Raw genomic sequence first — 22,760 nt, 5'->3', positions numbered from 1 at the left:
TGTTTGTGTGTGGAATGGTGCATGGGATAGCATGCTTGCAAACGTGTGTGATTGTGTCTGAGTGTTTGCAAGCGTGTGAGTGTGTGACTGTGTGCATTGACCATGTAGAGGTGAAGGCTGAGAGGCCACAATTTGAGCTGGAGCAATGGTGAGTTCTGGGTGGTGGGATGAAAGGGTTCAAACTGTGCCCCTATTCACATCTGAACATCTCTAACAGACACGTATACTTTTTATTACCAATAAGTCAAAGTTGTTTTGTTTTTAACTCTAGACACCATCCAGCAGTCCCTTCCCCAGCCCTCCCACTGATGTCATCCCTGGTCAGTGCATTTCTGGCCTTTGTGTTGGCATCCCCTTGGCCTGTATGCCATCAGGAAAGTCTTAAAAGGTGGGGCCCTCACCTCCCAGGGCTGCCAGGTCCCAGGGCAGCCCAGGGACCCACGGCAGGGCTACTGCTGGGACAGAAGGGTACAATCCAGGATCCTGCCCCCTCCCAGGCTGGCCCTGCTCACCGTGCCCCAGGACGTCATCGGTGGGCAGGAGGGCTTTCCCTGGAACTGGTCTCCTGACCTGAGACCCTGGCTCCAAGCCCATGTTGATCCATTCGCTGGGCGTCCGGCAGTCAAACTCCTCATTGTCGAACACCTGGAAGAAAGCAGCAGATGTCAGGAGACAGCAGCTCAACCCACTGGGGCCCGAGTGGCTGGGCAGGCAGAGGATGGGGTACCTACGTAGGCTCCTCCAGCTGTAGGTGCTGCAGATTGGGGACCAGAGAGCTGAGCACCTCCTCCGCTGTTCACAGGGGCCCATGAGTTCTGTTTCTATGGAACCCTGGATCCCTGTCAAGCTAAACCATCCTGAGGTTCAGGCAGAGGGGTACCTGGGGACTCACAGGGGATTAGGGGCTCTTCTTCCTACTGCTCAGATCATCTAGCTCAGGTCTGAGGCAAGAGGTGGCCCTGGATTTTCCTGAGCACCCACCCAGACTTGGGAATGATGGAGAGTCAGGGCTTCGGGAGGCCATCTTAGCAGGGCCATGTGCAACTGGATTCAGCTCTGCCTCCCTGCGAGACACTTGGGGCCAGGGAGAGGAAGGATGGGGAGGCGGGTGAAAGCCAGAGCAGGTTACCTTCCCTCTTTCTCCTCCCTGGGCTCAGTTTCCCCATCAGTACCCCAAAGGGGCTGCAATGATGCCTCCTCCACTCCATCTCCCCATCTCAGTGAGCCAAGAACAGTGTGAGGGAGGCCTGTACATATTCCACAGTCCAGCTGGGCTGCTTCTTGGTGCCTGTGGGGGGCGGGGGGGGCGGGGCGGGGGGAGCAGGAGCAGGCCTACAGGCTGCCTAGGCTCCCAGGGAAGAAGTGGAGAATCAGCACCCCATGAGTCCTCGGGCCCCCTCTGTCCCAGCCTGGGATGCTTGAGACCCCTAGGGGACTCCAATGATGAAGTTGCCCTGTTTGACAAGAACTTGCAATTGCCACGGGGTCCCCTTTCTGGTTTGACCCCTCAACGGAGGTCCTGCACCCCAACCCCCGGACCACCAGCCCTCCGTGGAAGTTGGGCTCACCTTCAGCGGGAGATAAATGGGGAAGAGCGGGTCATTGCCCTGCTCGATGGTCTGGGGGTGGTAGGGGTCCGGGTGCCTGGGCATGAGCTTGTTGGAGTCGATGCCCTCATTGGCCAGCAATTGCTCAATGTCCAGACTCAGGTACAGTCGCTTCCGCCTGGCGGAGGAAGACAAGGGAAATCTCATGATGGCTGTGTGAACAAAATGGGTGTCAGCAAAAGCCCACAGGATCGAGGTGGCAGGGATGTGGCCCAGCGACCCTTTAGGGCCCTTTGCCCCTATGAGACTCAGCAGGAAGCAGTGTAAGGACTGGAGCTGGTGTACTGGGCTCCAACTGCCCTTCTGTCCTGCCTGCAGTTCTACCACATTCACCCAAACGTCACCCTCCCCGATTCCACAGCAAGGAAGGCACTTTGTTCCTATTAAAAGACCAAAGGCCTAGAGGCTTTGATGTGAAAACTTGCACCCAGACTCATTTTAGTGACCTCTGTGGGGAGGGTCACTGAATTGCCCGCTGTCCCCCACCCCAAGTTGAGGGGGACAGGCCCTCCCACAGTCCACCAGCCATACCTCTCAATCTCAATCTTGCGGGGGCACTGGCCTGGCAGCACCAGGAAGGGCACCTGCACCTTGGGCTCATAGGCCTGCAGCGGGAAGTCGGCCTGGGTGAGCAGCTGGGTGGTGGCACCGATGTGCTCCTCCTTCAGGCGCTCCTCGAAGTCGTCAGGAAACTCAAAGGTTCTGACTGCAGGTGGAGGAGGGGCAGGAGCTGCAGAGACTCAGGCTGGGACTCAAACCACGCCCCTCCCTCCCCGCCACCCACCCAAGACAAAGCACGAGGCAGGCATGAGGCATACACACACTTTGGGACGTGGTGTGCATGTTAGCCCATGGCCGGGCAGTGGTGGGAGAAGCCAGACGTGGTGCCAGGCACCCAAGGGAGTGCAAGCCTGAGGGACAAAGCCTTCTGAAGGCCTGGTTGGTCCTGCTCTCCTTGCCCAGAGCTGCCATGCTCCATCTTTCCCCTCCACGCCGCCCACGACCCCAGCACCAGTGGCTGTAGCTCAAGCCAGATGCTGAACCAAACCTCCGGTGAGGACTACAACCAGATAGGAAGGCAAAGTGGTAGCTCCCTGCACATTTGGGATGGGTTCCTGCTATCCCTGCCCTAGAGCTGCCCCCCCTCTCCCCCAAAGGATATCAGTCTGAAATCCATCCACTCCCTGGGACCATTTTAAAATCAGGGCAACCTGGTGGCCATAGAGCAGAGGCACCACCACCTGCGCCCTGGGGACCTTCAAGTCACACAATGGACACCTCTCCTTAGACACCCAGGCCAGACAGAGGCGTTCGTGCCAGGTCTGGGGGGAGGGGAGCTGGTGGACAGAGACCCATTGGTAGGGTGACCATTCCAGCTTGCCTGGGGCTGAGGTGTTGCTCAGGGTTTGGGCTGTTAAGTGGAAAGTTCCAGGAAAACCGAGACCATGGAGCTGGGAAATGAGGCGTGGGAAGGTGCTTCAGGAGAGGAGCCACCTTCCCCGGGGGCTGGAGGGGCTCAGGACAGCTCAGTGATGGTCCCCCTCCATCTCCTGGGGGCCCTCTGACCCTTCCTTGAGCCTCACCCTCTCTCTGGGGCCCCACGGAAGCCTCCAGAGGCTCGGCTGAAGCCCATTCTTTCACCGGAGCTGCCACGTGCTCAGGAGAACCTCACAGCACAAGGTCTGGCCAAGAAGGCAGTTTTCAGACCCCTGGTCACCTGCTCTTGAGCCTGTGGGTCCATGACACCACTCCACTCCCAGAACATGGGCTCCTGGGCCTGCCCTGAGTCTCAGGGCCAAGACGGAGCCAGGGGAGGAAGTAAAGCCTGGCCTCTGGCTCCTGCTGCCTCGGCGAGCCTGCTGGCAGCAGAGTAGACTTCTGCTGCTGGCTGCCCAGAACCCTGACTGCCACCACCCGGTGGCATTTCAGCAGAGCTGCTGACCACCCAGCCCTACGCACCTTGGATGGTGGCAGCACCATCCCAGCACCCCCACAGCTCTTACATCTGTGGTTTGTAACCACTTTCTGGGCCACATATACTTGTGAGACTGTTGAACACAACAGGCTGGATCCTCAGATCACAGAATGCACACACATGTGATGTTTCCTCTGCCACTCTGGGGGCTTCATAGACGCCAGGAGACCCGTGGGCCCTGGGAGGATTCATCTGGTTAGTGCCAACAAAGAGCCAGGCTGGGCTTAGAGAGCAGGGCAGACAGCTAGGACCCTGGGACATCTGTGCCTCATCGAAGGGGTGTCCTGTCTGCCAGCAAGTGGGAGGACCCCACCTAGCTCCTCACCGCCACTCAGGGCCCCACCCTGCTCGCTGCCTCTCCTGGAACCACCCCATTCTTCCCTCCAGCACTGGGACTGCCCCACTTCCTGCAGACCCGTCCCGGTCCTAACAGGACTCATCATGGATGGACGCAGGACAGAGTCCTCATGTCCTCTTTCAGCAAACAGCCCCTGCGCACCGTCCCGAGGGGCTGAGGCCCTAGCGGGGAGCAGCACAGACACAGTCCTGGCCTTCTCCGAGCCCCGGCCCGGGGGAGGCAGCCAAGGCACATGTAAATGCCCTACCATCCCCAGCTGGGAGGAGGGAACGGGAGCCCTGGCCCTCAGCACCCCACGCCCTCCACGCGGTACCCTTGTCACAGCTCTGAGAGTGTGATAAAGCAGCTGTGGCTCACTCAGCACTCAGGTCAGCGAACAGGGCCCTTGCCAAGCACCTCATCCCTTGTTATCCCCATTTTACATTAGAGGAAACTGAGACCTTCAGCCAGGGTCTCCCTGAGGCTAGAGTCCCATCCAGCCCTCCAGGGCACTGACCTTTTGGGGTGAACTTGTCAAGGTCGGCCTGCCGTAAGAGGTTCTGGTTCATGGGAGGGCCACAGCATACTTCCTAGAAGCAAACCGCAGAACCCCAAGGGGACATAAACATCAGGGGACAGGTAGGACCTGGGAGGGACCCCAAGGCCAGGTGTCTTCCTGGAGTCCACTGGGGAGCACCACAGGGGCCTGGGGGTCGGGCAGAACCAGAGGGTTTGTACAATTCCCCATTCGTGGCTGCAGTGGGCCCTACCCCTTCTGGTCTGGCACTCCTCCCTCCGAGAGCACTCCTGGTGTAGGTCCTGGAACTGAGCCGCAAGGCAGAGGTGCTGCGAGGCCAGCAGGGGTCTCTGTGTGGACCTCCCATCTCCGGGCAGAGTGGGTATCAGTGGGTCCTTGTCCTATCTCTCTTAGCCCCTCCCCTGCTTAAAACCTTCCTAACACTGTCTGGTGCCTAAAGGGCTCAGTGAACCCCCCCCCTGTCCTCTCCCTGCCCCAAGCCTCTATCTCTCCTCTCACAGTGTACTTTCCTCCACATGGGCCATGGGCTCTGTCAGGGATCCCGAGCCTTTGTACTGTCTGTGCCTTCTGCCTGGGAACTGCCCCCACCCCCACACCAGACATCATCTTACCTCTTAGGTCTCAGCAGTATGCAACCTCATCCAAGGACCCCTCCCAAACCAAAGCCATTGCCCCATGACAATAGAGACCTTATCTCTCATCTGTACTGTATCCAGTGCTCAGTCCAGGGCCTGTCACACAGCAGGTACTCAGTGATGAATTGTTAAATGAGTGAACAGATAGACAGACGGACAGATGGATAGTCAGGAGGACGGAAGGAAGGGTGGATGAGTGGGTGGGTGGATGAATAGACAAATTAATAGATGGGTGGGTAGATAGGTGGATGGATAAGTGAACAAATGAACTGATGGGTGGGTGGATGGGTGGATGGGTAGGTGGAAGGAAGGAAAGAAGGATGGACAAATGGAACCCACAAGGAGGGCTCAGGCTTGGTAGGAGATGGCTGCCACACTCACCCCAAGCTTATCCAAGGATCCAGGGCTGAGGATGTCAGAGTAGAATCCACGCTGCTTCATCAGTGGGTACTGCTTATCAGTGCTTGTCGGGGGCAATTTCTGGAGCTGCTCCAAATCGGGGAGTGTGGGTGGGACTACAGGCCAGGGTGAACCTGGGGGCTCAGAGCTTGGAGGCTTCTCCAACCCAGAATCTGGTCTCACAGCAATCTTTCTCAGTTTATGCTCTAGGCTGGCAGGAGTCTTCATCACTGAGTACTTTGGGGGCTCCGCAGTTCTGCATTTCTGAGAGCTGCTTCCTGGGCATAAGCTTTCTCTCTTGTCCCGTTCCATGCTGTTTCCAAGGGCAATGTCCCAGCCAGAGCTCCTAGGAGAAGATACTGGCATCACTTGCCAGCCTCTGCTCAGTCCCCAGGACACCATCAATCAGGATGCCTTGTTGGCCACCCAAGACAGTCCCAGCCTTCCAGTCATGGATAACAGAAGAGGGAGCACAGAGGAGGGCGAGGGGTCTGCCTAGTCTGGACAGGCACCCGGAGCAGGGAGGGTCCCATCAGGAGACGGGGCCTTCCTGCATGCTGCCTGTGAGAAATGAGCCCCCAGAGTCAGGGAAGAGAGTCTGGGAAGCTCTGCAAGTGCCCCCACCCCAATGCACCCTTCTACTCACCCCTCTCCCCCGTGTCAGAGAGCTAGGCCTGGCTTCTCACAAGGGGAGACAGAGGGCGGCCCAGAGCTCACTCACTCAAAGAAGGGCCCTGTTTGGTTCCCCTAAAATGACTCACCCACCGGCAGCCCTGGTGCCCTCGGTCCGGCCCTGCTGGATGCCCTGCCTATGTGGGAACGGGGCCATGCCCTGCCTCCCCCACCCATGCCTGCCCTCCCAACCGTACCCCAGGATCCAGAAGACAAAGTGGCCTCCACAGAGGGACACAATTCTCCAGCGCCCACAGATCCCCCTGCCAGAAACTTCGCTCAGGGTCAGCCAGTTTAGGAAACATACACACACACCCCCAAGCTTCCCAAAGGGAGCAGATGTGCCACTGGGTTGCACGATCAACCACCAACCTAAGGTCAAGGGTGAGTAGAATTGTCATTGTTGGGTGAGCAAGCCCTTGACCACATCAAAATGTACCACAGAGTGAACTCCTTGGTCAGGGGAGCGTTATAAGAAACTGGACAAAGGTATGGGAGAGAAGAGGTTTCCATATAATACCCATGCAAAAACTAAAATGAATGAGTTTACCATGATCGCAAAAATGTCAATTAAAAATGTGGGACATCTTAACAAAAGGACATAAGGGCCTGGTCCAAGTAACACCCTCTCCCCCTCCCCCATTCCATTTCCCACCCTATGCGTGCTGGGAGGAGGCAGCTGGGAATTTGCAATACAGGCCACGCTCCTGGCTAGGTGTTCTATGCTCTGCCGTCTCTATTTTAGCCACTGTTGGGACTGGCTCGTGCAGGCCTCCTGTTGGATCATGCAGGGGAATCTTGCCTGGACTGACCTGAAAGGCAGGTAGGCAGTCGGGGGCATCTGGTGCAAGCTCCCCAGCCATGCTGAAGCAGCCTGCAGTTGCTGAGTCCATTCTAAGAAGGGGATGGTGAGTTGGCAAGACAACTTGAGGGACTGCGAAGGGAAGATTGAGCTCTGGCAGGAAGTCCCAGACTCAGCCCCAAGGCTGACCAGCTTCTATCCAGTTAAGCATGCTGGGAGTTACCAGAACTCTGCTCCCTGAATCCTCTCCTGGTGGCCAGCTGCCTCCCAGAGCAGGTGCTGAAAACAATGCTAAGTCTGGTCCACCTGTCTAACAGTCACCAGGGTGCCCTTCCTAGAACAGTGATGCCGAACCTATGACACGCGTGTCAGAGGTGACACGTGAACTCATTTTTTGTTGTTGATTTTTCTTTGTTAAATGGCATTTAAATATATAAAATAAATATCAAAAATATAAATCTTTGGCCCTGACTGGTTTGGCTCAGTGGATAGAGCATTGGCCTGCGGACTGAAGAGTCCCAGGTTCGATTCCGGTCAAGGGCATGTACCTTGGTTGCGGGCACGTCCCCAGTGGGGAGTGTGCAGGAGGCAGCTGATCGATGTTTCTAACTCTCTGTCCCTCTCCCTTCCACTCTGTAAACAATCAATAAAATATATATTTAAAATATATATATATAAATCTTTGTTTTACTATGGTTGCAAATATCAAAAATTTCTATATGTGACACGGCACCAGAGTTAAGTTAGGGTTTTTCAAAATGCTGGCACGCCGAGCTCAAAAGGTTCGCCATCACTGTCCTAGAGCATCCAAAGGACAGAGGTCCCACTGGAGATCAGCCCCATCACAGCTGCAAACCTACAGATGGCTGTCTCATCCTTGAACAGAATCGACACATAGAGCAGACCTTGGAGAGGCCAAGGTCCCAGTTCCACCAGAAAGCATTCCATTCCCTGGCTTCACCAGCTCCCAAATAGGCTAGAATATGCTCGGCTGCTTCACTGCTATATTACAAGGACTGACGGAGAGAGACGCAGAAATGCCCAGGAAACCAGTGTTGCTGAGGGCAAACGGAGTCTGTGATTGGGGGGCTTGCTGCCTCTGTGAGCCATTTCCCGCTGAACAGGTTGACAGTGGGAGCACGCATCCAGGCATGTCCCAATAAGGAAGATGGAAGAGTGAGCTGCAAACCCGGAGTCCTGTTTCCTCCCTGTCAACCCTTCACAAGGATCAATAGCTCCCTTCCAGTCCCATCCACCCCAGCTCTGGGCACTTGTACATTGCCAGTGTGCACAGGGCCTGTGACGGACAGACAGACCTCTCTCTTCTGTCACAGCCCATGGGTGATGGCAGCTGCTGCATGGGAATGAGTGTGGCTGGCAAGAGGGAGAGGACATGGTTCCCAGCACGACCGCTGCTGGGCACTCTCCTTCATTTGTGAGAGGGAACTGGCCAGTAAGATGCCAGTGTTGGGGATGATGAATGCTCTTAAGGGGTCTAAATGTAGTTCATGTGTCATCTCTTTAAACCTCTGAGGTGGGTGGGACCTGAGACTATCTTCATTTCTCAGAGGTGGGAAAAACAAGGATCAGAGAGGTTAAGTGACCTATGCAAGGTCACACAGCCAGCAAGAAGCATAGTTAGAATTTGAACCCAATTTATTCTCTCTCCCCGGTCAGATCACCTGGGAGCTCTCTTGGCTTGAACTGGAGGGAGTTTCAGGTTACATTCACAGGCATTCAACCCCATGTGACCCAACAACCTGGCAGGTACTGGGCTGAATGGACACGGATGAAAAGTGCATTTGATCTTCACAACAGGTACTATTTTTATCACCAATCCACAAACAAGGAAATTAAGGTCTAGAGAAGTCTAGAAACTTGCAAAGGACACACAGCCAAGAACTGGCAGAACCAAAATGGAAACTGAGATCTTCGCCTCTGGCTGACCCAAACGTCCATGTCCCTAGGACCATCACAGTGGCTCTCAAACTGTGTGCCAAGGAACCCTGAGGTTTTGCTACCTGAGAACCTGTGGGGAGGTGAGCCTAAGCAGGAGGGCTTCTAAGCCACCCACCCTGATTCTACAAGGACCCTGTACCTTCACGTTTCACTTACTAGAGTTCTGTGTAAGATCTCATTTGACAAATGGATCTGTGGCTTAAGGGTTTTTGGAAGTCTCTGTCCTTGTCAAGCTACCTGGCAAACAATACTGTGGGTACTAGTAACCCCCACAGGCTGGGGTTCTCTCCTTTTTAGAGCACTTCCCTGATGCCCCCTCTGTGTTCCCACCTTTAAGAGGCTCCTCCCACCAGTGAACATCTCTCTTATTATATGTAAACACCTGACTCGCTGGCCTGCTGAGCATGAGGGCTGCAAGCGCAGGAATTTTCTAGTAACGTTGATCTTTAGAACCTTGGTACCTAGCAGGGGACTGACACAGGCTTTGCACACACAGGGTAGGTGCCTAAAGTGTTTGCGGAAGGAAAGAAGGAAGGGAGGAAGGGAGGGAGGGAGGGAGGGAGGGAGGGAGGGAAGGAAGGAAGGAAGGAAGGAAGGAAGGAAGGAAGGAAGGAAGGAAGGGAGGAAGGAAGGAAGGGAGGAAGGAAGGAAATGGAGGCTGTTGATTTCTGTAACAACTTGTGAGATAGGTGCCTCAGTTCTGCGCCAATTTCTAGATGGGGACACCAAGGACGAAGGAGATGATGTGGTAGCGATCAGGAGGGCGACTGAGTGGCTGATGAGGGCCAGAATCTCGGCCCCTTCTCTTCTTGGGGCTTCGACAGGAGGTGGGGTCGAGGGGCAGAGTCCCTCAAACTGCTCTGGTTAAACACAGGACTAATCTGCAAGGTTGTTTAGAAATGCGCCCATTTGCCCCACCTGCGTGCCTCAGTGGTGGAGCCTCGACCTATGAACCAGGAAATCACCGTTATTCCTGGCCAGGGCACATGCCCCGGTTTCTGGCTTGGTCCCCAGTGTGGGGTGTGCAGAAGACAGCGGATCAATGATATTCTCTTTCATCATTGATGCCTCTCTCTCTCTCTCTCTCTCTCTCTCTCTCCCTCTCTCTCTCTCTCTCCCTCCCTCCCTCTCCCTTCCTCTCTAAAATCAGTAAAAAAAAAAAAAAAAAAAAAAAAAAGTATATATTTTAAAATGCGCCACTCCTTTCCCACTTGCCAAGGCTCAGGAAGGGACGCTCAGACTCGCGGGCAGGGATGTGGACCCTGGGACGGCCGAGCGGCCTCCTTCCTGCCCACGGACCTCTGCGCCTGGCTGGGGACCCCCTGCCCGCGCTCGCTCCGCCCAAGCCTCCATCCCACCGACCTCCCGACCTCCCGACCTACCGGCTGCACAGCGCAATGTCGCGTCTTGCCACCGGTCTCCAGGGAGGTTGGCTGGGCCGTTGCTAAGGGCGGGACCATCGGGCTCCGTGGGGCCGGCGCTTCCGTCGGAACCTGCCCCAGTCTGCACCGGCTCCCCCCGCCCCCTCGGGACTTGGTTGCTCCCGCCTCGCCTCTCGGAGTTTCCCCTCGCGCCGGGCCACCTTGCAGCCGCGGGCAAGTGTCAGCCCTCCAGGGTCTCAATCAAATTCAGGCCCTATAATCCCTCCCCCCGCCCAGACTCTTCTACAGGGAGCGACAGTGCAGCCAAGAGCATTGTGAGAACTTGGATTGCATCCTGTTGTTGTTTTTAAAGCTGTGTAAATAATTTGGGGAGAATAATAGGGGAAATTTACGAATTGGAAGTTTGTATTTAAGCCACAGCTGCAGGACTGATGGTCAGATCATTGCCAAAACGGCGGCTTCTGTGGCTTCTGGTTCTCATGCGGGGAGGGAGGGCCGGGGGGGGGGGGGGGCGGGTGGGTGAGGGGGAAGGTGGCAGGGGAGGCGCTCAGAGTAACAGCTACACCCACCCAACTCCTCCTCCATCTCCCAGGGTGGGCAGTGGGTGCGCCGGCTCCCCCTCCCTAGTTTCATGCGCCCATTCCTCCAATGACCTGGCATGGGTTCGGGCTTTTATCCTCCTTCCTTTATCCTCCCGCCTGACCTAGATATTGAATTATGTTTAATTTTCTTAGCTGTGATCATGGTATTGTGGTTATACAGGCGACTGTCCTTGTCTTAGCTGGTGTGGACTGAAAAATTTCAGGACAAATGTCACAATGTCTGCAGCTGCGACTTCCTTTCAAATGGTTCAGCAAAACTGATATATAGGTAAGTGTAGGTAGGTCCTGGCTGGGTACTTCAGTTGGTCAGAACGTCCTCCCGATATGCCAAGGTTGTGGGTTTGATCCTGGTCAGGGCACATACTGAGAGGCGCCAATATAATCAGGTCAGAGAGGTCAAGGAACAAACGGCATCAGAGCGTTACCAGAGTGTTACATTTTACGGCACCAGGGCAATCAGGAAGGTCAGTAGGGGGGGAGATGTAACAATCAACTTTTATGGGAGACAGCTGCAGCAGGGAGGGTACGGGAGATGGCCGCAGCCCGGGAGTAAACTGAAAAACAAGCAACTTGATAAGAAACTAGACAGGCATTAATTCACAACGGCGCCAAGATTCCCAGAAGAGTGACCCCGTTTGCTTCCCCCCTTGCTCCCCCCGTTTGCTTCCCCCGTTTGCTAGAGGGGTATATAACCTGTACTTAAACTCTTAGTCAGGGCTGACAGCCGCTGCTCTGCTGCGTTCAGAGTAAGCTGTAAGCCCCAACATATTGGTAGCTAAATAAACCCTTTGCCTTTTGCATGAGAAGCGTCTCTTGGTTCTTTGTGACAGCGGCTTGCGTCCCGGGCTTTACATTTTGGAGGTCCCACCGCGATATTTGTTGCAGCCGCCTCTGGGTTCCAACAGACGCTTCTTGGGGTAAGTGACGGCGCCTTTTTGAATAAGAATAGCGATCGCTTAGATATTGAGAGCTCGAATTTTGTCTGAAGCCGGCAAATCTGTTTGGTCAGAGATCTGTTTGTTTGGTGGCTGTCGGGGAGGGGCGTGAGCCTCCCCTGACTGCGGCTGACAGACATGTCGGGAGGTCGCAGGCCACATCCCCGGGGGACGCCCTGGTGGAGTCTGGAGAGGACCAGGGGTGCCTGGATTCCTCTCGTTTGTTCTGAAACTCTGTTGCCAGCTGGGTCAATTGGCTTTGAAAAACCTTCTTTTTGGATCCTTCGATTTTTGTCTCAACGCGTTGTGTCTGTCCTTGTTTTTTGTTCCTTGTTTTTTGTCATTGGTGTGTGTGTGTTCGTAGTCATGGGCCAGTCTGTCTCTACTCCTTTGTCTCTGACCCTGGACCGCTGGTCAGAAGTCAAGGGACGAGCTAAAAACCTTTCTCTTGTCGTCAAAAAGGGTAAATGGCAGACTTTTTGTTCATCCGAGTGGCCCGCCTTTAATGTCGGATGGCCCCCGGAGGGGTCTTTCCATCTGCCTCTCATCAGGGAAGTAAGGAGACTGGTATTTCAGCCTGGCCGACACGGACATCCAGACCAGGAGCCTTACATCCTGGTCTGGCAGGACTTATGTGAGAACCCCCCGGCGTGGGTCAAGCCCTTCTTACCCCCTGGTTCTCTCCCCAGGTCTTCGGTCTCTGTCTCTGAGCCAGCAATCCTCCCTGTGAAGCCGGCTCTCCCCTCTCCTCCACCCTCTGTTCCTCCGGTCCTCCCGGACTCACAGCCTGATCTTATTCTCCTAGATTTCCCACCACCTTATGCTTCGCCTTTGCAGCCTCCGGCGGCCGAGGCACCGCAGCGGCCCGACCAAGTGCCTTCTCCGGCGCCCGGTCCAGCCCCCCTGCCAGCGTCCCCAACGGTGGCCTCCCCAGATTCCACCCTCGAGGTTTCTCTGCTGCCACCGGGCGATGGGCCAGCACAGCGGACTAGGAGCCGGCGCCAGCCGGATGAAGGACCTGTGGCCACTACTCTGCCGTTACGCCCTTACGGGCCTATGGTGGAAAATGGGAGCGGGGGGGAGATGCCGGGCCTCCAGTATTGGCCATTTTCTTCCTCTGACTTATATAATTGGAAAAATAATAACCCTCCTTTCTCTGAAGACCCCACTCGACTAACAGGTCTTGTGGAGTCCCTCATGTTTTCCCATCAGCCCACCTGGGATGATTGCCAGCAGCTACTAGGGACCCTCTTCACCACAGAGGAAAGAGACCGGATCCTGCTAGAAGCACGGAAGAACGTCCCGGGACGAGACGGGCGCCCGACACAGCTGCCGAACATCATTGACGACATTTTCCCACTGGCGCGCCCTAACTGGGACCCTAATACTCCGGAAGGTAGGGAGCATCTGTCCTCCTATCGCCAGGCTCTCGTGGCGGGTCTCCGGGCAGCTTCCAGGCGGCCCACCAATTTGGCTAAGGTAAGGGAGGTCGTCCAGGGCCCTGCTGAATCTCCTGCAGTCTTCCTAGAAAGGCTCATGGAAGCTTATCGGAGGTTCACCCCCTTCGATCCGGAGTCAGAGGGCCAGAGGGCTTCAGTAGCCATGGCTTTCATTGGCCAATCTGCTGCAGACATAAGGCGGAAACTGCAACGCCTTGATGGGCTGCAGGACCTCACTCTTAGGGACTTAGTTAAAGAAGCAGATAAAGTTTTTCATAAGAGGAAGACAGAGAAGGAAAAAGAGGAGCATAAAAAGAAGGAAAGAGAAGAGAGGGAGAATGCTAGAGACGATAAAAGAGATAAAGCATTGACTAAAATCTTGGCCACAGTAGTTGAAAATAGAAGAGAAAAAAGTAAAAAGGGAGGCAGTACTGGGCCACGGCCACGACCCAGCCTAGATCCAGATCAATGTGCATATTGCAAGAAGTACGGGCACTGGAAGAAAGATTATCCTAAGCTCAAACAGGGCTTACAGGCTAAGCGGTCTACCTTGTTGGCCCTGGATGAGGACTAGGGGCGACGGGGCTCGGACCCCCTCCCCGAGCTCAAGGTAAAGTTTAACGTGGAGGGGACTCCTGTTGATTTTGAGGTGGACACCGGAGCTGTTTACTCGGCATTACAAGCACCACTGGGGCCGCTGTCAACTAAGCGGTCCCTGGTAAGGGGTGCCAACGGCAGCCGATACCGAGCCTGGACCACCAAAAGAACTCTAGACTTAGGAAGGGGAAAGGTCCATCACTCCTTCCTGGTGATACCTGACTGCCCAGCTCCCCTTATGGGGAGAGATCTGCTTACCAAATTAAAAGCCCGCATCACCTTCAACCCCGAAGGGCCCAGAGTAGAGTTCTTGAGCCCCCTAGTCCAGCAACCAGTAGTAACAGCTCTGACAATGTCTATGGAGGATGAATACCGCCTGTATGACTCCCCGGTAAAGGAACAGGATGTAACAAGGTGGCTAGACGAGTATCCGGATGCCTGGGCGGAGAAGGCCGGATTAGGGCTGGCGAGAAATCAACCTCCGATAGTGGTTGCCTTAAAAGCTTCTGCAGTTCCAATTCGGGTGAGACAGTATCCCATGAGTAAGAAGGCTCGGGAAGGAATCAGGCCACATATTCTAAAGCTACTGCAGGGGGGCGTCCTGAAGCCCTGCCAGTCAGCTTGGAACACACCACTCCTTCCCGTCAAGAAACCAGGGACCGGGGATTACCGACCAGTGCAAGATCTACAAGAAGTTAACAGCAGGGTACAGGACATACACCCCACTGTCCCTAACCCTTACAATCTTCTGAGTTCCCTTCCACCTGACAGGAGCTGGTACACTGTATTGGATTTAAAGGATGCCTTTTTCTGCCTGCAACTCTGCGAAAGCAGCCAACCTCTATTCGCCTTTGAATGGACCGACCCGGAGGCTGGTCTTGCAGGGCAACTGACTTGGACCAGGCTGCCCCAAGGATTTAAGAACTCCCCCACGATCTTCGATGAGGCCCTCCATCAGGACCTGGGCACCTTCAGAACCCAGCACCCGGAGGTAACCCTGCTCCAGTATGTAGATGACCTGCTGCTGGCTGCGTCTTCTCGGGAAGAATGTGAGTGCAGGACTCGCTCCTTACTACAGGAGCTCGCTCGGCTTGGGTATAAGGCATCAGCTAAGAAAGCCCAGCTATGCAGACAGGAGGTTACTTTTTTAGGGTACACTCTCCGGGGAGGGAAACGCTGGTTAACTGAGGCGCGGAAAAAGACTGTTGTGCAGATCCCCACACCAACTTCCAGAAAACAACTCCGAGAGTTCTTGGGGACAGCTGGGTTCTGTAGACTGTGGATTCCGGGATTTGCCTCGCTAGCTGCCCCGCTGTACCCACTCCTGAAGGGGGACACAGAATTCTCTTGGGGGTCAGAACAACAGCGAGCCTTTGATGATATAAAAAGAGCCCTGCTATCAGCCCCAGCATTGGCGCTTCCTAATGTCGAAAAGCCCTTTACCCTTTACATAGAGGAGCGAGGGGGAGTGGCGCGGGGGGTCTTGACCCAGACTTTAGGACCCTGGAAAAGACCTGTAGCCTACCTGTCCAAACGCTTGGATTCAGTAGCCGGGGGCTGGCCCTGCTGTCTTAAAGCTATAGCTGCCGCTGCCTTACTAGCCAAAAATGCAGACAAACTGACTCTGGGACAAAAACTAACTATTATGGCCCCTCATATGCTGGAAAGTATCATCAGGCAGCCCCCAGACCGGTGGCTCTCGAATGCTCGCATCACACACTATCAGAGCATTCTGTTAGACAAGGACCGAGTGACCTTCGGACCTCCAGTTACTTTAAACCCTGCCACTCTACTTCCGGATGAGGCTGCAGACCCGGTCCTACACTCCTGCCAGGATATCCTGGCAGAAGAAGCAGGAATCCGTCGTGACCTAAAGGACTTCCCACTGCCAGACTCAGAGGTGACCTGGTTCACGGACGGCAGCAGCTTCCTGCAGAATGGTAAGAGATGCGCAGGGGCGGCGGTAGTTAGCAAGGACAAGGTTGTATGGTCTGCGGGGCTACCAGAAGGGACCTCCGCCCAGAAAGCGGAAATAATTGCCCTCACAAAAGCCTTAAAACTGGCTAAGGGAAAGAAGGCTACCATTTATACGGATAGCCGTTATGCCTTCGCCACGGCTCATGTACATGGGGCCATATACCAGCAAAGGAGACTGTTAACCTCAGCTGGAAAGGACATCAAACACAAGGCCGAAATCCTTAGACTACTAGCAGCTGTCCTACTGCCTACCAAATTAGCTATTGTTTATTGCCCCGGCCATCAAAAGGGGTCGGACCCTGTAGCCACAGGAAACCGGTGGGCAGACAAAGAAGCAAAGGCAGCAGCTCTTAAAGGGGCAGAGGTCCCAGCACTAGTGAACAAGGCTCCTAAGGAAGACACGACACCCGAAGCTACAGGGAATAAGAAGCAACAGGCGGCCTCCTACTTACAACATGTACATCAGCTCACTCATTTGGGGGCCAGGAAGATGCAAGAGCTATTAAAAAAGCAGCCCTTCACTCTAGCAGCCAAGGAAAACAGAAAGCTAGCTGAACAGGTGGCAAGAAACTGCCGAGCCTGTCAGGCTGTAAATGCACACCCGTCGCAAATACCAGAAGGGAAAAGGCTCAGGGGAAGCCGACCCGGCCAATTCTGGGAAGTGGACTTTACTAAAATCAAACCAGCTAAGTATGGGTTAAAATTTCTCTTAGTTTTTATAGATACTTTCTCAGGATGGGTAGAGGCCTACCCCACCCGAAGGGAAACAGCACAAGTGGTGGTTAAAAAAATTATGAAAAAACTTTTTCCTCGATTCGGACTGCCCCAGGTAATTGGATCAGATAACGGACCTGCTTTCGTGGCCCAGGTAAGTCAGGGAGTGGCCAAAATATTGGGGATTAATTGAAAATTACATTGTGCTTATCGTCCCCAAAGTTCAGGGCAGGTAGAAAGAATAAATAAAACCATTAAGGAGACCTTAACTAAATTAACCTTAGAGACTGGCGTTCAGGATTGGACCTTGCTCCTACCTTATGCCCTGTTCCGTGCTCGGAACACTCCCTCACCTTCTATGTATAATCTCACCCCTTTTGAAATTCTGTATGGAACCCCACCTCCGGTCTCAAAAATGTTACCCACCATAGACAAAGACTCATTACCCCATACTCCTTTACTTGCCAGGTTGAAGGCTTTAAAGGGAGTCCAGCAATTCGTCTGGAAGCCCTTGGCCTCTGCCTATCAGCCAGGAGACCTTAAAGTGCCCCACTCCTTCCACGTTGGAGACTCAGTGTTCGTGAGGAGGCACCAGACCCACAGCTTGGAGCCCCGGTGGAAAGGACCTTACGTGGTGCTGCTGACCACCCCGACTGCGGTTAAAGTAGATGGCATCACTCCCTGGATCCATGCCTCCCATCTCAAGCCTGCACCGCCACCGGGACCTGAATGGACAATGGAAAGGACTGATAACCCTCTTAAGCTTCGCTTTCGTTGTAAGCCCCTGCCTGGCCAAACTGATGGCAAGTAACCCCCATGCCCCTGTAACCTTAACCTGGGAAGTCATCAACCCAACAGGGCAAGTAGTCTGGTCAACCAGAGGTGTCCACACTCCGGGTAGCTGGTGGCCTACCCTATCTCCAGACATTTGCCAGCTAGCTGTCGGTCTAGACACATGGGACATATCAGAGGGTAGGGTACATTAAACTCCTTGTCATCAGGCAACAGTACTCAGCCTTAGCTGAGCCTGAGGGTCTCTAAGATTAGAAACCGTCCACAGAAAAAGGGGGGAATGAGAGGCGCCAATATAATCAGGTCAGAGAGGTCAAGGAACAAACGGCATCAGAGCGTTACCAGAGTGTTACATTTTACGGCACCAGGGCAATCAGGAAGGTCAGTAGGGGGGGAGATGTAACAATCAACTTTTATGGGAGACAGCTGCAGCAGGGAGGGTACGGGAGATGGCCGCAGCGCAGCCCGGGAGTAAACTGAAAAACAAGCAACTTGATAAGAAACTAGACAGGCATTAATTCACAACGGCGCCAAGATTCCCAGAAGAGTGACCCCGTTTGCTTCCCCCCTTGCTCCCCCCGTTTGCTTCCCCCGTTTGCTAGAGGGGTATATAACCTGTACTTAAACTCTTAGTCAGGGCTGACAGCCGCTGCTCTGCTGCGTTCAGAGTAAGCTGTAAGCCCCAACATATTGGTAGCTAAATAAACCCTTTGCCTTTTGCATGAGAAGCGTCTCTTGGTTCTTTGTGACAGCGGCTTGCATCCCGGGCTTTACAATACAAGACTCAACCAATGAACGCATAAAAAAGTGGAATAACAAATCATTGTTTCTCTGCCCGCCCCCCATCAATAAATAAATAAGTATAGGTAGGAGATAAATCAACAGTGGTCCAATGCTAACAATTAGGGAATCGGAAGGTTTACAGATGTCCACTCTACCAGTCTTTCCATTTTTTCTGTAAAGAAAAGAGATGGGTTACAAACAAAACAAAACAAAACAAAACAAAAAAATTAAAAATCACCCCACCTCAACCTAAGAAGCCTTGCCCACAGCCTTCTCAGAATTGGTCCCATTTCATAGGTGGGGAAACTGAGGCTTGGTAAGAAAGCTTCCTATCAGAGGAGGTAGTAGGACCTGATGCTCATTACATAGCTGTCTTATTTTATTTGACATCTCAGTAATGCTAGTTTGGTGCCAGGCCTGTGCTGAGCATTAAGGGTCCAGATTGGAACTGGACCCTGTCCCGACCATAAAATGCCTGTTGAGTAGCAGAGCCAGAGAGGCCAGGCGTGAGGAACTCAGAGGGAGGGCACAAGCTGTGGTTGGAAACAGTGAGTCAACCTTTGCACAGACTTCTGCTTCCTCTCTCCACCTACTCCTACTCCTGGCCAACTCCTTTTCATTCCGCAACACCCTTTGCTGGTGCAACCTTTTCTGAGCCCCAACCATGGTTCTATTTGCGTTTCTTGTTGGCATTCACATGGTAGGTACTCAGTGATCATTGTGGAAGGAAGGGAAGAAGAAGGGCGAGGGGGATTGGAAGCAAGGGTGGCCATAGCTCTTCCAGGGGATGGAGACCCCCAAAGCCCTGTTTGGGGCAGCCTGGGGTTAGACTGTGCACCCCACTTGGCCTATGCAGAGGCACTTCCTTCCCTGCTTTTGCCTGGCATTTTCCACACTGGGTACAGCTGTCCAAAAAGCTGCAGTACCCATCTGGTTGCCAGGGCAACATCAGCCCATGGTGGGACGTCAGGGATGACAGGGGCAGAGTGCTAATCCTGAAAAGTTGCCAAGCAACACAGTGGGTTGGTGACATCACAGGGGCCATGGCTGATGGGCACATGGACAGGTGACTGCAGAGAGGGTCTACTCTCAGGAGATTCAGCTCACAGAGTCACTCACCCCCTGCTATGCAATGGTCACTGTTGCATCCCTCAACTGGAAGATGGGTTTGAGTAATGGGGCCCAGGGGGTGCTGCTTTTCTCAGCAGCCCTGGCAGCTCCACCTTGCACCTCTACAGGTGTGGGCAGTGGATGTGATTGCCTCCCTCTCTCTCCTGAGAAGCTGGCAGGAGACTGTGGCTCAATCTGGGTCTCCAGTGCCCACCCTCTAATGGCCCCATCTTCTGCAATGGTTGGGAATGGGATCAGGCTTTGATGTCCCTGCCCTGCCCTGGAGGCCACCATATCTACTTGTTCCCTGGGAGAAGAACAAGGGGCTGAGCCATGAGCGCACCCTGAGCTCCTTGCCCCTCCTGTGGAGGAAGGGCAGTCTCTTGCCCTGAATTGGCGGGAAAGGAGGTCAGATTTGCTCTTGTTGAAATGAGGGGAGACCTGATTTTGCCAGAGTTTGTAGCGGGGGGCAGTTCTCTGCTCATCTCTGGTGGCCTGGAAGCTCAGGGCTTGGGCAGACACATTGCTCTGGGTGCCCTGGCCCAGCCCAGCCCTTTCGGGCACGGGATGTGAGGGCATAGCAGACCTGTGCTCCCTCCCTGAGCCTGCTTGCTGGCAGTGCTGAGGCAGGGCACTGCTTCCCTGCCTGCAGAGATGAAAGTCCGTGTGAATGGGCGACAGGAAGGACCCTTCACGTGGCTGGCCAGCCGGAACAGAGAGCAACAGGCGTTCAGACAGGGTAGCTGGCAACTACCTGCTCCCCCCCTGCCCTGGGGCCCCCAGGATCTCCCTCTGGTTTGCTGGGCCAGGGGCTCTGAGCTGCTGCCAAGTAAAACCTAGTCATAGGCCTGGGGGTGTCAGAGAGGGCTGGTGAGGTCTGGGGTTCACCCCCTCCTCAGGCCTCCCCTGCCCCCGCCATTGGCCAGCTGGCCTCAGCAGTTCTGACCAGAATTGTCTTTGATGAATAAAAATGGAAACAAATTCTCCTTTGATCCACATGGTCAGCTTGACAGCCCAGATCACAGGGAAGAGGGGTGGAAAGGAATTCCTGGGGGCTGTAGGATTGAGAAGCGCTGGCCCTGGCCCATGGATGCTCAGTTCTCATCCCAGCCGCCCCCCCCCCCCCCTCGCTAAAGCTCCTTCCCACCTGTACTTTCCAGCTGGAGTCCCCTCCCTCTCAGTCTCCCTACAACTTCCCATCGCATCTCCGGCTACCTCCTCAGGAAGCCTGCCCTCTGCCGCAGAGCGCGCTCATATGCCCTCAGGGGCCCCAGAGGACCGAGGTCAGTGCCCCTTGGTGGGCAACCACACCGAGGTCACTGCTGTGTCCTCCAGCTGGACGGTGGGCTTAAGCAGCAGGACCAAGGGTTGCTGCTCTTCCCAGCCGCCCTGCCAGCCCATCACTCCTAGAGAGACCCTTCAGAAATGACTAGGAGGCAGAGCAACTCACATTGCAGCCACCACCCTGAAGATGGCGGCACGGACAGCAGCCCAGCTGCGCGCGACCCTGTCCCCCTTCACCGCCCTCTGACCTGTACTTCCAGACCACACCAGGGGACAGGGTCCAGGATGCTGAGGCTCCAGAAGCAGCTGCCAGGAGGCCATCCCACTGGCCCCTACCTACCTGGGCCAAAGCTCCAGGTGACAGGCGACAGGGCTGTGATGTCTTCCGACATTTCCATGGGGCCCTGAGAAGCTGCAGAGAGCTGTTCATCTCTGGGGACATCCCAGCTCAGACCTCCTTCCAAACTCTGAGGAAGGGAATGGCTGCTCCCATTTGACAGGCAAGGAGACTGAGGCCCTGAAGTAGAGGCCTTGTTAAGGTCACATACACTGCTGACCAGGCAGAGCTGGCTTGGCCACTGGATCCTCTGCTCTTGCCTGGGGACCTCCCAGCTACCCATTCTGGCTCCATAGCCCCTCTTGGCTGACCCTCAGAGCAGGCAGCTGGGCCTGGGGATAGGCAGGCATTGCCTTGAGGAGGGTGCCTGGGCTGGGGGGCAGGTGTGGTGTCTGTGGGGGTAGCAGGTGCAGGATAATGGGGCCACCGGGGGAGGCCCAGGGAGCAGGTGCTGCCATGGAGGGGGTGAGGTTGCCATTGTATGCCAGCTCTGAAGGGGGATCCCTGTGAGCTCCTGGGCCACCCTGGCTGATGCTCAGAGGTTGTCCAGATGCCTGGGCTCAGGCACACAGCCAAGCCCCTCCCCTGGGTCCCAGCAACCGCCAGGTTGTCATGACAACCAGCACTTTCATCCCTGTCCTTTTGTCTGGTCACGGTTCAGCTTTTGTCGACCAGCCATAATTGGGGGTATGGAGCAGGGGGCCTTGCCTCAGAACACACTCAGTGGGGTGGAGTTGTGAACCGCAGCAGAGGGGGCTGAAGGGCAGGTGAAAGAAAACTGGAGACCAAAAAGGCTGGGCTTTGCTGGCCGCTGACCCCTGCAGCCTCCTCTCCTAGTGGCTGACCACACCCTCCGAGCAGGGTCTGCGGGCCTGGGGGTGACCTGGGGCCCAGGCCCTCCTGTCCCCTTTCTGAGCCTCATTTTTCTTTCTGTGTGTGGAGCTGTGAACAACCCCTCTCCCCTGGCACACTGTGGCTATGAGAAGTGAAAGAGCATGGGCCAACCAGAGTTTAGTAACTCCCCTGTACAACTGGGGAAACTGAGGCACAGAGCAAAGCTGGGCCCTGGCCTGGATCACACCACAGTAAGCAAGTGGCAGAGCCAGGCCTGCAGGGAAACCAGGACATCAAGGCATCAGACCCCCAAAGCAAACGCAAATTGAGCCTCAGGGTCATCCCTCCTTCTGACACCCCCATTGGGAGGAGCTTAGCCTGTTTGGAGTGAGCCTCTGCAGGGTCCGCCACCCTCCATGGGATCTGGGGCCCTGCAGGCCGCTCACACTCAGGACAAACCAGAGATGGCGGGGTCTGGTGACATGCCCCAGAGATGCCTCCAGGTAGATACCTCAATCAGGGTGGGTCTGCATCCCCTTCTCCGCCACCACTGGTTCCAATGAAACTGAGGAGCAGGAGGCCCCAGGGAAGCGGCTGGGGTTGCACTTGCACCTGGAGGAATACTGAACAGAGAACCGATTTCAACAAGCAGGGCAGGCCCCACATTGAAGCACGGCTCGGCCATCTCAAGAAAATGTCACTTCCTCTCCCTCAAGAACATCTTCCTCTGGGTTAGCTCTGTGTCTGCGCTGGATGTGAGAGGGGGGCAGCGGTGGGGTCTGGTACTTGAGGCCAATATTTGATGCCAAATCCTGGGCTGAGGCTGCATCGCTGGGCCACCCACACCAGAAGGACTGCGTCTATCTCTTTAGTTATTCATTGTTGTTGTGAGTAATTAACCCATTCTCGGGGACTTAGCATGTGTCATGAGGTTTATGCACGTGATGTCATTTAATCCTTGCACCAGCCCAGAGAGGTTAAGCTGTCTTGGGAAAGGAGATCAGCAGACCCACCTGTGAAATGGGGAAGGGTAGGAAGCAGAGCTGAGGC

General features: G+C 55.0%; 1 protein-coding gene across 1 annotated transcript in view; it reads right to left on the bottom strand.

Moving 5' to 3' along the window:
- The window catches only part of DNAH1 (dynein axonemal heavy chain 1), a 72,447-nt gene extending 62,059 nt beyond the window's left edge, over positions 1 to 10,388 (bottom strand). Inside the window, exons 1-6 of the mRNA XM_070390701.1 lie at positions 10,307 to 10,388; positions 5,474 to 5,837; positions 4,437 to 4,509; positions 2,139 to 2,313; positions 1,569 to 1,725; positions 513 to 645 (exon numbers count right to left, since the gene is read on the bottom strand). Coding sequence (XP_070246802.1) covers positions 513 to 645; positions 1,569 to 1,725; positions 2,139 to 2,313; positions 4,437 to 4,509; positions 5,474 to 5,803 — 868 coding nt within the window. The 5' untranslated portion in view covers positions 5,804 to 5,837; positions 10,307 to 10,388. The remainder of the gene's footprint in view (positions 1 to 512; positions 646 to 1,568; positions 1,726 to 2,138; positions 2,314 to 4,436; positions 4,510 to 5,473; positions 5,838 to 10,306) is intronic.
- Positions 10,389 to 22,760: the final 12,372 nt, after the last annotated feature.

This window comes from Myotis yumanensis, unplaced genomic scaffold, assembly GCF_028538775.1.
Source record: "Myotis yumanensis isolate MYYU_CA2020_CCGP unplaced genomic scaffold, mMyoYum1.0.hap1 SCAF_14, whole genome shotgun sequence".
Lineage (NCBI taxonomy): Eukaryota > Metazoa > Chordata > Mammalia > Chiroptera > Vespertilionidae > Myotis > Myotis yumanensis.
This window is presented reverse-complemented; position numbering and strand designations above follow the sequence as displayed.